General features: G+C 35.1%; 1 protein-coding gene across 3 annotated transcripts in view; it reads right to left on the minus strand.

Moving 5' to 3' along the window:
* Nucleotides 1–13110, minus strand: part of Klp31E (kinesin-like protein 31E) — a 272051-nt gene that overhangs the window by 112966 nt on the left and 145975 nt on the right. For 2 of the 3 annotated variants that reach the window (XM_081743115.1, XM_081743114.1), the window contains exons 7-9: nucleotides 12110–12312; nucleotides 9089–9278; nucleotides 3456–3617 (exon numbers count right to left, since the gene is read on the minus strand). In XM_081743115.1, the coding sequence (XP_081599241.1) occupies nucleotides 3456–3617; nucleotides 9089–9278; nucleotides 12110–12312 (555 nt within the window). The remainder of the gene's footprint in view (nucleotides 1–3455; nucleotides 3618–9088; nucleotides 9279–12109; nucleotides 12313–13110) is intronic. The other variant, XM_081743116.1, reaches the window with a different exon arrangement.

Genomic DNA, 13110 nt, shown 5'->3' on the forward strand with positions numbered 1-13110 from the left:
ACGCTACTCCGCTAAAAATGTTACATGTTAAACCGGTTTTTTTTTTTTAGTTAAATGACGTGATTTGGAGAAGGCTGGCTACAAAAAGAAGGGAAAGGGGCATTTCCTATGCCAAAAGAGAAAAACAAGAAACAAATGGTCACTTTAAAATATTACAAAACATGAAATACAGATTTGTGTGCAGAGTAGGAACAGAACAAGAAATGAGGTAGCAATTTTGGAGCAATGATAATTTGCCCGACTATGTGACTTCACTAAAAGATCAAATTACGTTAAGTAAAAATATGGACTGGACAAATTCACGCGTAAATTATCCAGCTGATGAACTTTGTTTCTATGCTACCAGTAAATTGTACTTTCCGGATTTTTTGAAATATCAGTAAATCGTATCTGAGATACAAGTAAATTGTTATGTTAAAACCAAAGTGTTAAATCTGTTTCCGAAAGAATTTTATATTTGTCTTTCTCTTTTCACTTTTTGATTTTTGTTTATTAGTAAGCTACTCTTACTTTATGGAAAAGGAAGTATAGGAATCGAATGGAAAATTTCCGTCAGAAAAATAAAAATTTGGTACTGATTCATATCCCTGGCGTATCAGTCGTGCATCTGCAGGGAGAATCAATATCGAAGGCTTGTTGTTTTTTTTTTTTTTCCGATATGTAGGAACTAAACCGAGTAAACCAGTCGAAATTTCAAATTTAATTTTTCAGTCAATAAAGAACTATAGTCGTTGAAATCACAAGGAATAGATGGGGACCTTGATTTGACTTTCCCGAGTGAATTCCCATACACGAAACACCAGCAACTTAATAGAAGAGCTAAACAATAGAAAGTACAATACATATAAGACTATCACAACAAACAAAAAGCTTTAAAGATACATGCTTATATGGACGTGCCAGAGAAAAAGTAATTGGTTGTTGATAATTTTATAATCAAATTATTTTTTTTATTTGTGGATTCCTACATGATTATGAAGTCCAAAAATAATACTTTGATTTTTTAAATCGTTTTCCTAACTCCGATGGCAGCCAATTATGTTTAACCACACGCACTGATTCTTGCATTTGTAGGGGTTTGTGTTAACTTTTACTACTCAGATCTGGTGAACCCTAGACTGATGAAACAAAAAACATTTTATTCAAAAAAGAATAGTCTATCTTATGATCAGTACGTGTTTAATGAAATTTCCATGCAAAATAACCCAAATCCCTCTAAACAGTTAATATTGGAGTTAACAAATTTGCAATGTTTGAAGGCGCACCACCCCAAGAAGGAATGTAACTCAGTCTTAATTGTTCAGGATATCTACCTACCTAAATATGCTATTAAAAAATACTTAAAAAAAAAAAAAAAAAAAAAAAAAAAAAAAAAAAAACATATCTGCATCTGGTACAAGTTTCAATAAACGAATTTTTTTAAAATCAAAATTTGGAAACCCTGTATCTTTGTTAGGACAAAACTTAAGTTGGAATATTATTTTTGGACTCTATAATCATTTTGGAATCCACAAACAAACAAAAAATCATTTGACTATAAAATTGTACAAAGCAACCCTCGACTCATTTTATATGGATTGACTCTATAGTGTAATAAAAATGTTACAAATGTTAAATCCTATTTGGTACTACAACATACTACATACCTGGTACATACAAATATAACTGACACACATATAAGAACATACGTATATCTACGTCTATTTAATTATAACTACGTACGTACACCTATGCATAACACATTAAAACACACAAGCAATAACCAATACCGAAATATACCTTGACATATGATAGAAAACATTCTACAACATACAAACGACATAAAACAACATGAACTACTACTCACTCAATAATATAAGCTCCGAAAAATATTTTTAAAAGTTGATGACAGCAACCAACACCTCTACGAACTACAATAGTCTACCAAATGTGAACTAAATACTCTTAAAAGAAAATAAAAATATTGACATTCGGAGTTGTAAGATCGATCCAAAACTCGTCATACCGTTTGGTTGTAGACTGACATTGTACGAATCGATTTATTTAATTTTATAATTTCAGTAATTATTGTATCATCATTTTGCATCTATCGTCTTTTCTCTAACTCTCAAGGGAAAATAGTGAGACTTAAAATCAATACATAATCAAAATATCACACAGTAACAATATACTTGAATACTTCCAAGGTACTTCAATTCAGCTTTACATCCCACAATTACACCTTGAAAGGCAGTTACGACGAAAATCGGACCTTCAAAAGAATTTGCTTGACGTTTGACAACCTTCAAATACACGCACGGCTACGTAACACACGCGGACTAAAATATAATTATGATTTCTTGTAAATTATATCTATTAGTATGATACAGGTTTATTTTAAAGTAAATGCCATGAACATACTCCAATGACCTTCGTGTGACAGTCGCAATTACCAATAGTTCCAAAGTAAACAAGAAGTAAGAAAAAATATCAATTTGCCGATGTTTTAGATGCTTATAAATGTACGTATGTCAATGATTTTGTTGTGTATTTTTGTCTATTATAAAAGCCTCTCGTGTACTATTTAAAAAGTGTTGTAGTATGGATCTACCTTGTTTATTGCTTGTTTTCTTTATATTGAAGTTTATTTTCCTTCTCAGTACAAAGGCTATACGAGACGTGAACCTACAGTTTACGGTGGAATCGGAACCACCGTAATACATTCAAATTTCAATTCTCTCCCACTGGGAATCGAACTCGGGACCACGTGGACCAAAGGAGCATGCACTAGCCACTACACCAACAGGGAAAAAACTTGTTTATCATGCTTTTAAGAGTATCGCTAAACGGTCTCAGAGTCACTTATAATGTGACCTCTCTGAACAAATTAAATCACTTACATGAATCTACGTGGCTACTGGCATTAATTTCTGGTAGTGTTACAATGTCTAATTTGAAGTGAACAGTATATTTTTATTAGTTTAATATAGCCCTCGACAACGCGCACAATAAACACGCATGCTAGCTACCAGGTTTCCTAGAAGTTCCAATAATTACTTTCCTTGTATTTACAAAGCTTTTGTCCAACAGAATAATAATTCTGAAGAACTATAGCAAGTAGCCAGCTAGTAGTGGAAGGGTTTCAAATTGTACACGTGTTCAAAATAAGACCTAGTATGGATCTCGTGTGTTCTGAATGCAGGTTAAATCTGAGTTCTTTGAATCACATTATGCATCACATTACTATGGTTATGGATCGTTCATTAAAACTAGCAAAAGAAGCATGCATTACCTCTACAAGAAACTAAAGAATATTACACAAACAGTTTACTTTTCCAAGTATATAACTAAAATGAAGACAACCACATCATACAGGAAGTCTTAACTTACGCCCATCACCAATTACATGCAGCAGTAAACAAGGTGTTTGTTTACTGCATTAAACTAAAGCGGACAAAACACAAAAAGCATCCTACCAGCTATGGGTACATGGGGACTCATACTTGAACGTGTGGGAGGACGAGTTGCATGTTTTCTTAGCTGTTGACACGTATACTCTGACTCCAACAACTTTGTACGAAGTTCTTCGATTTCCTTTACGTAGCCCTGGATCATCTCAGAAACATCAGAATCGGAACCTAAAATTAAAACAATGAAAATAAATGTTCATGTACAATGTTTGAAGTACAGTGTGATCAAAAAGTCACGCAATCCATGAAAGTACTATGAAAGATGTTGAAAATGATCATCATTTACTACTTCACACATGTACACTCACATGATCATCGTCCTGGACACGCTCTGGACCCTTCCGCGTGAAATAATGTCCACAGTTCGTTCAATATTGGCCCACAGTTTACCCAAAGTGCATTGTGTAAGCTGCTGCCTTCAGATATTTCCATATGAAAAAAGGTCTGGTGGAGTGAGGTTGGGAGACGGCAGTGGCCACAGTGGCTCGAAAATTATGAACAATTATCGTAGTATCACCGATTATAAACACTCTAGGGCGACATGTGAAGTATGGGAGGTTGTACTATTCTGTTGAATTTGCATCATAGGTTACGTGACTTTTTGATGACTAAAATAAAAACTAATTACGAAAACCAAGAAAGAAATTGTTAAATGCCCAAACACCTTCTAATGAGCTTCCTCTTTACAAAGACAAACTTGTAACAAAGTAAGATACCTAAAAATTCAAAACATTATAGCAATAACCTGTTTCCAATGCTCATGAAGATTATGGATTTCAGAATAATAGAGCGTAATGTAAATTAAAGAAGTTGTCCAATAAATGGATCACTTCGTCAACAGTTCCCACCTACCGTCCATATAAGTTGATGTCCTAACGGAGAATTCTAGTGACAAGATTTTTACTTCGTACATTTTTAAAATTCCTTTTATTTTTTTTAAATGGTATTTTGAAGAGTGCCTAGGCTGACGATGAAGACGATGTTTTTCGAAAGTACTTCCTAGTGATGAGATTTGTTTCTTGAGGTGGCTATTAGCCTTTTACTTACATTATTTCTAATTATCACCGCTCGCAATATAATGAAATTAAATGAAATTGAGTTTCAGGTCTCACAGTTATGCCGGCTAGGTTAAAGGAGACGGTGATGATGAGAAATGAATGAAATGGTGAAATGGAAGACAGTGAGAGGAAACGGGAGAACCACGAGCAAATCCACGCACACGGTGTTCATTCACCAAAAAATTAACTTGGCGCGAGCTGGGGTCGAACCAGGGACACCATGCATCATATTCAGGACTGGTGTATTTAATGCCAACCAATCATGACAGTGCTATAATTCATTCACTTCTCATCGTGGAACCAGTAGCATGATTCTCTAATCCAGCTCTCGTGAAGACAGGATCATTTCGTGAAGAACCACCGTAAGGACTGATCTTGCATGATGGTCTGTGCAACTACCAACTGCACCGGATTCAAGCCCTGGTTGTGATTCGGAGTCCAGGATCCTGTCTTTCGTACCTTCGGTGTTGTATAAGGACGTAAAATACAGATCAATGCACTTCAGTCCTCTATCTAGAAATGAATCCTACCCCTGAAGATGATAAGACAGACAGAGAAACACAGACGTTTAATCATGTTGCTTTCGAAGCAGTAGTCAACTCATGTGGGACTCTCCGTCCCACTTTATTCTATTACTGAAGATTGTGGATACATTAGCGAATAGTTCTGCATTGCAATTGAATGCTTCTATACACGCCTCACTGTTTGGCCAAAATCGATTCAAAAGCCGCTTTGAGTGCCTTGACTATAGTTCAAGAACTCATGTGGTGAGACCTAGAGGGATTCCGGTAAGAATTAATAGTATCCATGGAAAAAAAATTAGAATGAAAGGAAATATGAGGCGAAGTTAGGATGCTCCAAAAGGACTTTACAACAGAATAGATTCCTTTGAAATAGAATAGATTCTCTTTCAGTCTTACATACAGTTAAAATTCAGCGATACATGTTCCTATCAAAAGTCCATTTCCTTTTTAGGTGTTGTAAAGTTATTTAAAAAAATCGACCACGGACCGCTCAACACATTATTGAAAACTGGCCGTAGAATTTACAACAAAGAAACCATGTGCATTTAGACATTTTATTGCAGTTGTAAGTAAAGCGCCTCAATGGCTTTTCGAGATGCAAGACCCCAGTTTACTTTTTGAAAACAATGGCACACATTCATATAAATTATTCAAACTACTTTCAGAGTTGGTTTTGGTATCATTTTGTAGCAATATATGTATTTTTTTTAAATTTTTACTTTATATTTAGTCAGGTTTAATGTGATTTTGCAGACATCCCAACTGAAATCGACTTCCTGCCACATACACCAGTATATTCTTCAACTGCGGCGTAGATTTTTCTCTGACCTCAGTGAGAAAAGCTGGTAAGGGTGGTTTATAAATTTTATCCCTGATGAATCCCCAGAACTAAAAAACTTGCACAAATCAAAGCTTTAATTTTTCAGACCAAAGCATAGAGTGAGCGCGTTCGGAATCAGCGTTTGCGTTTTGTTCACTAGCGTTTGCGTGGAGCTATTCGATACCATGCATTAAGTGAGTCAAAACTTTGCTACAAAATGACACCATTACTACCTCTGCAAGTAATCTGAGTAAATTTGTATCAATTTACAACGTAGTAAAGTAATTTTTGAAGCAGTGATGATGCTATGCCGATGCAAAAAGTTGTGCAAGGAAGTTACCAAACGCTTATCGATACTTATTGTTGTGGACGGATGAAAATTCTTACAAATATCAGCAATGTGAAGGAACTGGACTATTTCAGCGCTAATGTCTTAGCTAGGTACTTGGAACAAAAGTCTAGTGGGCTAAGAGGCATTTTTTTAGAAAAAGATAGTTTCTTTTTGTTTTTCGATTCTCATTAAAATGTGCAGATTAAAAATTAAAATGTAAAACATAAACCAGAAAAAAATCTTGTGCAAAATCTGCTTCATTTCATTTTTATTTATTTATTTTTCACTTTAATGTCTCATGATTATTCTCCAAGGTTAGAGAAAACTGTGATTATGATATTGAAAGAAATGATGGAATGAAGAAAATAAAAGAAAACCGGAGAACTTCGTGAAAACGACGCATATGGTGTTTGCCACCACAAAGCCTACGGGTAGGGCCTCCTTTGGCCTAGATCACAGCATGTATCCTCCGAGGGAGGCTTTCCACCAGTTGCTGATAGGTATCAGGTGAGATGGCAGCCCACTCCTCCTGCAAAGCGGTTCCAAGTGCGGCAGATGAAATTGGAAGAATTGGTCTGGACCTTAAACGCCGCTCCAATTCATCCCACAGATGTTCAACGGGGTTCAAATCAGGCGATTTAGCAGGCCACTGGAGACGTACATTGTTCTCGTCATACCATGGCATAACATTGGCAGCTTTATGCAACGGGCATTATCATCCTGATAGTAACATGTGTCCATTCCAAAGAATTTCCACAATGTGGGGAGCACTGAATTGTCCAAAATGTCCAGATAATTTGCACTCGTCATGTTACCAGGCATAAAAACAAGCGGGCCTAAACCGAACCAACAGTATGCATCCCACACCATTACACCACCACCAAATTTCACTGTTGGCACAATGGAGTCTGGCAAGAGGTGTTCCCCGGGTTGTCGCCATACCCACACCCAACCATCTGACATGAAATACGTGTAGCGTGATTCATCACTCCATAACACATGTTTCCATTGGTCTAGGGTCCAATTTCGATGAGCTGTACACCATGCCAATCTCCTTTGTTCGTTGGAGTGATGTGTGACTTGTGAGCAGCTGCTCTACCATGGAAACCAATTGTATGCAGTTCTGCCCTGACAGTATTCAGTGAAACTGATGTGCTCGATGCTGTGTGGAACTCGTGCTGGATGACAGATGCAGTCTGACGGCGATTGCTAGATACCACTCGTTTCAGCACTCTTTGGTCCTTGTCAGTCAATTTCTTGGGTCGTCCGAGCCGTTTACGGATACTGGTGACATCGTGATGTTTCCATTTTAGGATTACATCACCCACCGTTGATTTTGAGTGGCGTAGTTGAGCACTAATGGCACGATTCGACAAACCCGCAATATGACAGCCGAAGATGACACCCTATCGAACTCACTAAGTTCTTGTCTGTGCGCCATTCTCAGTCAAACTGACTCCTCGTCCATTGCACGATCTCTGATAACGCCTTCTGTACAGAAACAAGTGACTGGCGTCGTGCAGGTTGCTCTGGATTCCTTACGGCGATGTCCTAGCGTATTGACCGGTGACTTTTTGGTAGATATTAAGTACTGTTCTATCGTTAGGTTTCTCTTACATTACACAGTGTGAAAAAAGAACTGATATTTCCGAACTCTGCCACTGATATTGTTACTTGAAAGTTTTTTTTTCAGTAAATTTTCGAAAGATCTCACTGGTCTATTTATCACAAAAGCTGTCACAGTACGAGTATATCTAATACTAAATAAATACCAGGATTTTAAAGTATCGCGTGGCAATTTGCTACACAAATCATAGAAATGCAATGTAAATGAAAAATGCGATACACTTACTATAATCTATTACTGACGTGTACAAAACAGCATATCACTGTATTCCCTCTTTAACAGAATGGTTCTTTTCCAGTCTTACATATAGATAAATTCAACGATACATGTTTCTATAGAAAGTCCATTTTATTTTACATGTTGTAAAGTCCTTCAAAAAAAACACACCACGGACCACACAATATATTATTGGAGACTAGCCGTACAATTTACAACAAAGAAACCACGTGCGTTTAGACATTTTATTACAGTTGAAAGTAAAGCGACTCAATATCCTTTCGAAATGCAAGACCTCAGCTTACTTTTTGGCAACAAGATCATTATCAAAAATATAGGATCTTAGCAGTACCCTCTTTTTTGTTCTTCTAATTTTTTATAGTTGTTTGAAGTTTTGGTAAGGGATTCAGTTTCATAGCATTGGCCAAGAAATATTTCTTTTTGGTACGCCCCTTGTTTTTTATTATTATTATTATTTTTTTTTTTTATTATTGAAATGGACAAAAGAGAAGTATTGTTCCACTTAAAACGTTCAAAAAATTTAAAAAGGAAACGGATCTACGTAGCAATTGGCTGCAATATAAGTTAGGAAATTACCACTTTGCTGAAATTAAATTATTACACAAATAAAGGTTCACTTCCTGGACATCGTAATCCCAATTTTCCGTTTCTTGACATCATTATGAAGTCGCCATTTAATAAAAGGTGCCATATCAAAACTTTAAACTAAGGTACCAGCTTAGACAAGCTGCAGAATGACAGTTCTCTCTCTCTAAATATAATTGTCATTAATTTTTCTCCTCTTTATTTTTCATTATATTTGTTTGTGATATACAAAAGAAAATTTATTTTATTATTATTATTATTATTATTATTTTGTCAACGTTAAGAGCAAAATAATAATAATTTCCTTCGGTGCCGCAAATGCTACATAAAACCCAAAATATACAAATTGCTATGAAAATTTAGCAGTTTATTATGCAGACAGAAAAATCTGAGCCCATAAATATGAAAATGACTTACTCTGCTCCATGTGCTTACAAATAACAGAAAGCTTACAAACCTGAATTGATCCAACTTCCAGTTGCCTTTTCAGCCAAAAGCTGTGAATTCTTTATATTCAATGTCTCGATTGTTTCTTGCATTGCTTTTATTCGAGTGCGTAAATTATTGTTTTCATTCTGTAGCATATTATTTTCATGGAACATGTCATTTACTGCTTCCACACCATCTTCTCCGACTACTCGTTTACCCTTCAAGAGAAAAAATAAATTAATACTGATTTTTTAAAAAGTTACGGTATCAGCAAATATTAGCAAACAGGTACCGGTAATAAAACAAGAAATAACAACAGCTACAGTAAAAAGTGGTTAGTGACTACTAATCATAGAATGACTGTAAGTTTAATCATTTCTTGATAACTACGACCCGATCATGTGGTTTAATTTTCCTACTGTGTAATCGTACACACTCTATGGAAATATAATTTTATAATTAAGCACTTAAAGTAGGAAGTGAAGTCAATTTAACCCACAGGTTCTAATTGTCTTACATATTTTAAATGTCCTCTTAGGTATGTCTTTGATTGATATTCCGCTATTGGTCTATTGGCTTTTTTTATATGTATACTTTTGCCATTCCTAATTGAATAAACGAGCTCCTTCGTGCTAAGCGGTTACTGTACGCGCCTTTGGCGTGAGGGACCTAGGTTCGTTTCCTGGTAGAAGCTCAGAAGTTCGATTCCGTTCGGATTCCACGTTAATCAGTAGGTCCCGTCTCATATAGCCTCGCTGCTGAAAGGGACATTAAACTCAAAATCAACCTAATTGGATAAATTGCGAACCGGCTTCAGAAAAGTAAAACAGGTATTCTGTGAAATGTGTCACGGTGGAAAGACAGTGATGGATGTGATTCACTGGACTGTTTAACACAATGTTCCGCAACCAGTGTGTGTCCCGACAGAGTGAAAGGCGTAATGCAAAATTTAGCTATTGTAAGAAATTAATTATCGACATTTTTTTTTTTTATTTTGTACTTTATCTTTTGTATTTTATTGCAATTCAGTAGTAATTTATTTATCATGTTTCACATTTCAGTACTCTATTCATTCTCAGGGTGATGCACTGATTATTCAAGATGATGCTTCTTATTTCTTTATTACATGTCGCGAAATTTAATGCATCAATTTAACAATGCGCCTTTGTTATATTTGCCGCATGTTCTGTGTACGTACGTTCGCATCTAAAATTACTGGGATTGAAAAAGCTTTCAGCGTCTTTTACTAGGATATCGCAATGTGTTATGTAAGATTGTACTGTAAGTTCGTCCTTCCGTTACTCCACACGATCTCATGAATGAAAACTAATTTTTTAATTATTATTTATTTATTTTATTTTTTGCAATACACAGCTAGAGCTATTATCTCGGCCGAGTTCATTAATGAAAATTATTCGTTAACATCTTGACGGGTAACAGTGACTATCCATAATCCGCTTTTTAAAATCTATAACATTCCGTAGCTTCTATGCAACTTGTCAGTAGCAAAGAAATGTTGGTTGTCTATAAAAGGATATGTAGATTTTCTTACTGCAAAATGGCCATCCAAATATCCCACACATTACATCGCATAATATTATTTATTGTCTTTAGCGGACTTTATCATATTAATTAAACTGTTTTAGTATTTGTCCCTCTTTGTCAGTGATTCTTCTATCCTATTGCTTTCCTCCTGTACCGATGCACCCACCCATTGTTAGACATAAGTTGACAGAAATCGGTACAGTATATAGGTAATTTCTTTCAAGAATACACGTCTGCGTCTTACAATTATTTAAATTCTATCACTGAGGGCTAGGAGGGAAGTACATGTTGATAGTTATCGCTGGTAATTCAATACAATAACTTAATGGTCTGAATTAAACTGTAAGGAAAAATAAGTTTTAGTAATGTGGAATAATGAGTAGGTTTAATTGATTAATATAGCTTTGAGAAATTATTCATATGGCTATTGAATTAATTACTAAACAATCAACCATTTATTTTTAATGTAGCAATTTTTCTATATAAATTAGAACAAAAATTAGAACTGCAATTGTATATTTAACTTTCTTGAAATTCCTTCAATGAACACACAAAGAAAATGAGTTTATTCTTTTAATTGTTGATTCATAGCTATTATCGTATAATATTACAACGCATTATGCCACTAATAGTCAATTATAAAAACCAAACCTTAAATTTTTAAAAATGATTTCTTTGTTTCTAATCTGCAGCTTTTACGCTCTCTTCATAGCTACCCATTCAAAATAGTTTGGATTTTCTTGATTTTCTAGATCAGTGTTTCTCAACCGCTGTGTCGCGACACACTGGTGTATCACGAATGCATGCAAAGTGTGTCGCGAGATTTTTAATGTCTTCTAAGATCTTCCGCAAATAAATTACATTTAGAAGAAAATAAAAATTTATCACCAATCGACTTGATTTTACACTTGTCTTCCAAGTTTAAAGCTGGAAAGTTTGCTTTTATTATTATTCATTTTTCTGTGAAAAGAAACAGTACAGACATACTAAATTAACTTCAATAATACGATTCTTCATGTTTTCTTCCCAATTAAAGTCATCTTACTAATTTTAAGTTTGTCTTTTCTTATATTTCTGACGGTAATATTTCTTTCTCATATCCCTAAAAAAGTCATAAGTTTCTTTCATGTTAATATTTTAGAGTCTCACGTAATTTGCTTGCGAGATTTGTATCTCATAGTCGTTCCATAAGAAAAAAAAAATGTGTTGTAGTTTTTTGTGTTTCCTTTTTTGCATCTAAGAAAGGGAATCAAATGCGGGAGTGTCGCGAAATTTTGAATTGTACTTTGGTGTGACCCAAAGGATAAAAGATTGAGAAACGCTCTTCTAGATAATCAACACATTAGAAACATTTAGGGTCAATTTCTATTCCTTCCTAAGTCGGTTCGAAGGACCACACTCCGTAAAAGCTAGCACCCCTTTATGACCTTGATATGTCACTGTTTGTTGAAAGACAAAAATAAGTTCGTAACTGTCAATTTTAACAGCGCAGTAATCCACTTACCTGTTTGTACTCCATTAACTCCAACTGAAGCTGTTGGATCTCCTGTCTTAGAAGAGCGATTGTTCGCGAAGACTTGTCTTGGTTTATCATTACTTTGTTCTTAATATTTCGAGCTCGATTAGCGTACTTTAAAGTATTTAAAGTTTCCATAAAATCACGGTCGCTAGGAGAAACGCATGCGATCATCACTGTTCGACTGTTTCCTAAGTTACGAAAGCATTTTATTAGTAAACTGACAATATTAATACTACATCTTATAATAGATATAAGTATTATTAGCAGTAATTTATTATTAACATACAGATTGCAATGACAACACACTAATATATATGGCTACTATCGCATTCTTTAGAAATCTTCAATACATATGATTACAATACTACTTAGCTATTGTCTATGTTAGTACACAGTGTATTCGTTGGTTGAAATGCTTGAATAGTATATTTTCCACGATATATTTATGACAATATCTGAAGAAAGAAAGAAAAAAAACTTATCACTGAACTCTCTTTAATCCTTTTAAAATCACGTTTTCTTTCTTTCTTTCTTTTTTTTTTTTTTTTTTAAATTTACATTTTTACTTGGAAGCTGTTATGCATGCTTTTTTTTTTTTTTTTTTTTTTTTTTTTGGAACGAACTACGTTTTCGAATGATACCACCACACACATCTCCCGGATGCAAAATTAGGGGACATACCGAGAATTTTCAAGAAAATGAAAATCTGTTATCTTATTCAGATGCCCCAGTGGGGTCCAGAGTACAGATGGATGGATTACAGTTCAGCGTCTCTTCCAGCAGCGAGTCTATATGAATCGTGGACATAAAACTTAACGTGGAATCCGAACCACATGAGCTTCCGTCAGGAATCGAACCGGATCTCTTGCGCCTAAGACACGTACGCTAACCATACGGCCACGAGGGAGCTCCCAAGGTGCTGGTACATTGACAGAAGGAGGCTTAATAAACAACACATTCTACTGTTTCGAGATTTTTTTTCAAGT

The sequence above is a fragment of the Thermobia domestica genome, chromosome 16, assembly GCF_964235325.1.
Source record: "Thermobia domestica chromosome 16, izTheDome1.hap1.1, whole genome shotgun sequence".
In the NCBI taxonomy this organism is placed as follows: domain Eukaryota; kingdom Metazoa; phylum Arthropoda; class Insecta; order Zygentoma; family Lepismatidae; genus Thermobia; species Thermobia domestica.